General features: G+C 39.0%; 1 protein-coding gene across 1 annotated transcript in view; it reads right to left on the reverse strand.

Annotated features, from left to right (window-relative positions):
* Positions 1–659: 659 nt before the first annotated feature.
* pde8a (phosphodiesterase 8A) overlaps positions 660–2,990 on the reverse strand; it is a 63,061-nt gene continuing 60,730 nt past the window's right edge. The window contains exons 15-17 of the mRNA XM_037693187.1: positions 2,327–2,491; positions 847–976; positions 660–766 (exon numbers count right to left, since the gene is read on the reverse strand). Of these exons, the coding sequence (XP_037549115.1) occupies positions 660–766; positions 847–976; positions 2,327–2,491 (402 nt within the window). The remainder of the gene's footprint in view (positions 767–846; positions 977–2,326; positions 2,492–2,990) is intronic.

The following is a 2,990-nucleotide window of genomic DNA, read 5'->3' on the forward strand; positions in this document are numbered from 1 at the left end:
AATATAGAAAAAAATGGGTAAAAAAAATGAGAAAATAATGTGTATTTAAATACGGACGTTCTACATGTTGAGGTTTTTGTTTCTCAGCGGGGGCCTAGAATAAAGCTCCACCCATAAAGGAAGCACCGCCCCCCACCCCTCCACCATCTCACATTAACTTACTGTAAGTGTTTCTGAAGGACACGTGAACATGTTGCCTGAAAAACAAAACCAAGAGAGAAGCAGTGGAGTGTACTTTCATGGAGGACTCTAGGAGCGCAGGAGGAGGTCAAAGGTGACTCCATGTCCTGAAGTGGACCATCCACTCCTGCCAGCGAGCAGTTCTGACTCCCAACATCATCGTTCGCGGCAGACGGGAGCGCCTGCCCGCTGATCGGAGGATGGACGCTTTGCCGAGCTCCCCGTGCGGCGCTCATTCAGTCAGCCACGCTGCAGGAAATGGCCCGAGAGGTTCACAGGACGCTGCGTCTTCGTATAGCAGCGGTCATCCGACGGGCTTCATCCGCGACGTGAGGGGGTCCCTCTGCGAGTTCAGTGCGGATGGACACGTGGACGCTCGGCGTGCTACAGAAGCTGGACAGTAAAGGCGAGGAGAGCGACGCCCCAGCGGGAGAAAGCAGATCCGCCCAGGTACGCGGCGTGCCCGGGCCAGACGGGGCCTACTCCGGGGGGGGTCTCAGGCTGTGCAGCTTGCGCTCGTCCAGACCTTTCCAGTACTTGAAGTTGTTGTCCAAGTGCTGCATCAGGTTGGGGAGGTCTGCAAAGGCTGCGGAGAGGACAGGAGACGTTTTGTTAACGAACACTGATACGAGGAACTTCAGGCAGGACTGTGCGCCACCGTCTCACCGTCCCACGCGTCAAACATGTCCGTGATGAAGTAGTCGATGAAGGAGATCTGGGACTTGGGGATGCTACAGGTGTTTCTGTCGAACACAGGCATGACCACCGGGAGACCTTGTCTCTTCTCCTCATCCGTCTGCCCCACAAACAACAACAACACGTGTTGAGAAACATGAAAATACAAACAGACAACACTCCATAATCACTGCAGAGTCTGCATTCACAGTTATTTCTTAATCCAGCTACGTTTTATCTTTACCTTTTTCAAAATATTTAATGTTATTATTGTTAACCTTTATTTAATCTGGCAAATCCCAAACAAATATATTAATCATATCATCATATTTTCTCCTAAAAATAATTCAGATCTCTTCAGTTCCTTCAAAAATGTCGTTCTCTTAAAGTTTCTTTAGCTACTGGCTCGGATTTTGCCTTTTTTATACTACTTATAGCTTTTAGCTACTCATACCATTTTTCTGCTTTTAGCTATAACCTTTTGCTGCTTTTAATTTTTAGCTTTCCACTATTATCCTACTTTTCACTTTAGGTTATTTTTGGTTCTTTTAATTCCTAGCTAACCTTTAGATGATTATGGCTTTCAGCTAGTATTTAGTTATAATTCTGTAACTTTTATCTTCTATCAAGTCTTTTGCTACTTTTATGTTTAACAACCAGCATATTACTTTTAGCTAGCCTTTTGCCATTTTTCTGCCTTTAGCTAGCTTTTGATACTTTTAGATTTGAGCAACTGTTCTGCTTCTTTTAGCTAGCATTTTCCTATTTTTAACTAACCTTTTTCTGCTTTTAATTTTTAGCATTTAGCTAATGTTCTGCTACTTTTAGCTAGCATTTTGCTATTTTTACCTAACCTTTTTCTGCTTTTAGTTACTGTTCTGCTACTTTTAGCTGGCATTTTAAAACTTTCAGATAACCTTTTTCTGCTTTTAAGTTTTAGTTATTGTTCTGCTATTTTTTATCTTTAGGTTTTTGTTTCTTTTAATTTCTAGTTAATCTTTTGCTGCTTATAATTTTCAGTTAACTCTTTGCATTTTGTTATCCTTAAGTAATTTTAACTTCTATAAAGCCTTTAGTTACTTTTAGATGTTAAACTGCCAACTACTTTTAGCTATCCCATTACTACTTTTTTGCTTTAGCCATCTTTTTGCTACTTTTTGTTTTAAGCCAGATTTTTGCTACTTTTAGCTTATAGCTAGCTTTTAGCTTTGCCTTTAGCTAGACTTTTGTTACTAACAGCTTTTGGTAAACATAATATCTTTTACATATAGTTTCTGTGTTGTTGGTTTAATTTTTATCAAGCCTTCTGGAACTTTTGTCTTTTAGCTAACATTTACTTTCTTTAGCTGTTTTCTTCTTTTAGATTTTAGCTAAAGTTTCGTCAGCAGTTTTCATCACAGTCGCACTGATTTTTTTTTTCACTGAAACTGTACATTTTAAAGATAATTCTTTTTTTTCTTTCTTTCTTTACTTGTGCAAAATACTCCTCGGAGATGCGTCCGGCCCACTCGATGCAGAGCTCCAGAGGCCGGCACGGGTTCGAGATGTCGGCACATTTAATCAGCATCCGCTTAACGAGGATCCGGTTCTCCGGAGACGTTAGGACGCTTTTGACAGATTCCTCGTCACCGTTTCCCTAAAAACAAACAAATTCCTCTCATCGAGTTCAACAAACTGCTCAGTGTGTGATTAAAACAAGGAAAACAATCAGTTATTAATTTAAAGTTTAACCAGTTATTAATTTTAAAACGATCAGTTATTAATTAAAAATAATTAGTTATTAATTGAAAAAGTAACCAGTTATTAATAAAAAATAATCAGTTATTAATTAAAAAATTAATCATATAAGCAGTATTTACATTTTAAATCAAGTCTAATTTATTTCAGTAAAACACTTAAAAACAACTGTTGTTCTGCTCACAAAACAAACAATTAAAAAAAAAAACAAACGCAAGAGACCCTAAAAAAACAAAAGTAAAATATAATGACATGAAATAAAAACATTTAAATATCATTAACAAGTCCTCTTATATTACCAGAGACTTAAAAACACTAAGACCTGAACTCATGTGAGGACCAGCCTGAACTTCTAGACAAGGACCAGCCTGAACCTCTAGACAAGGACCAGCCTGAAC

Source organism: Nematolebias whitei, chromosome 2, assembly GCF_014905685.2.
Source record: "Nematolebias whitei isolate Nwh7 chromosome 2, NemWhi1, whole genome shotgun sequence".
NCBI classification, from domain to species: Eukaryota; Metazoa; Chordata; class Actinopteri; order Cyprinodontiformes; family Rivulidae; genus Nematolebias; species Nematolebias whitei.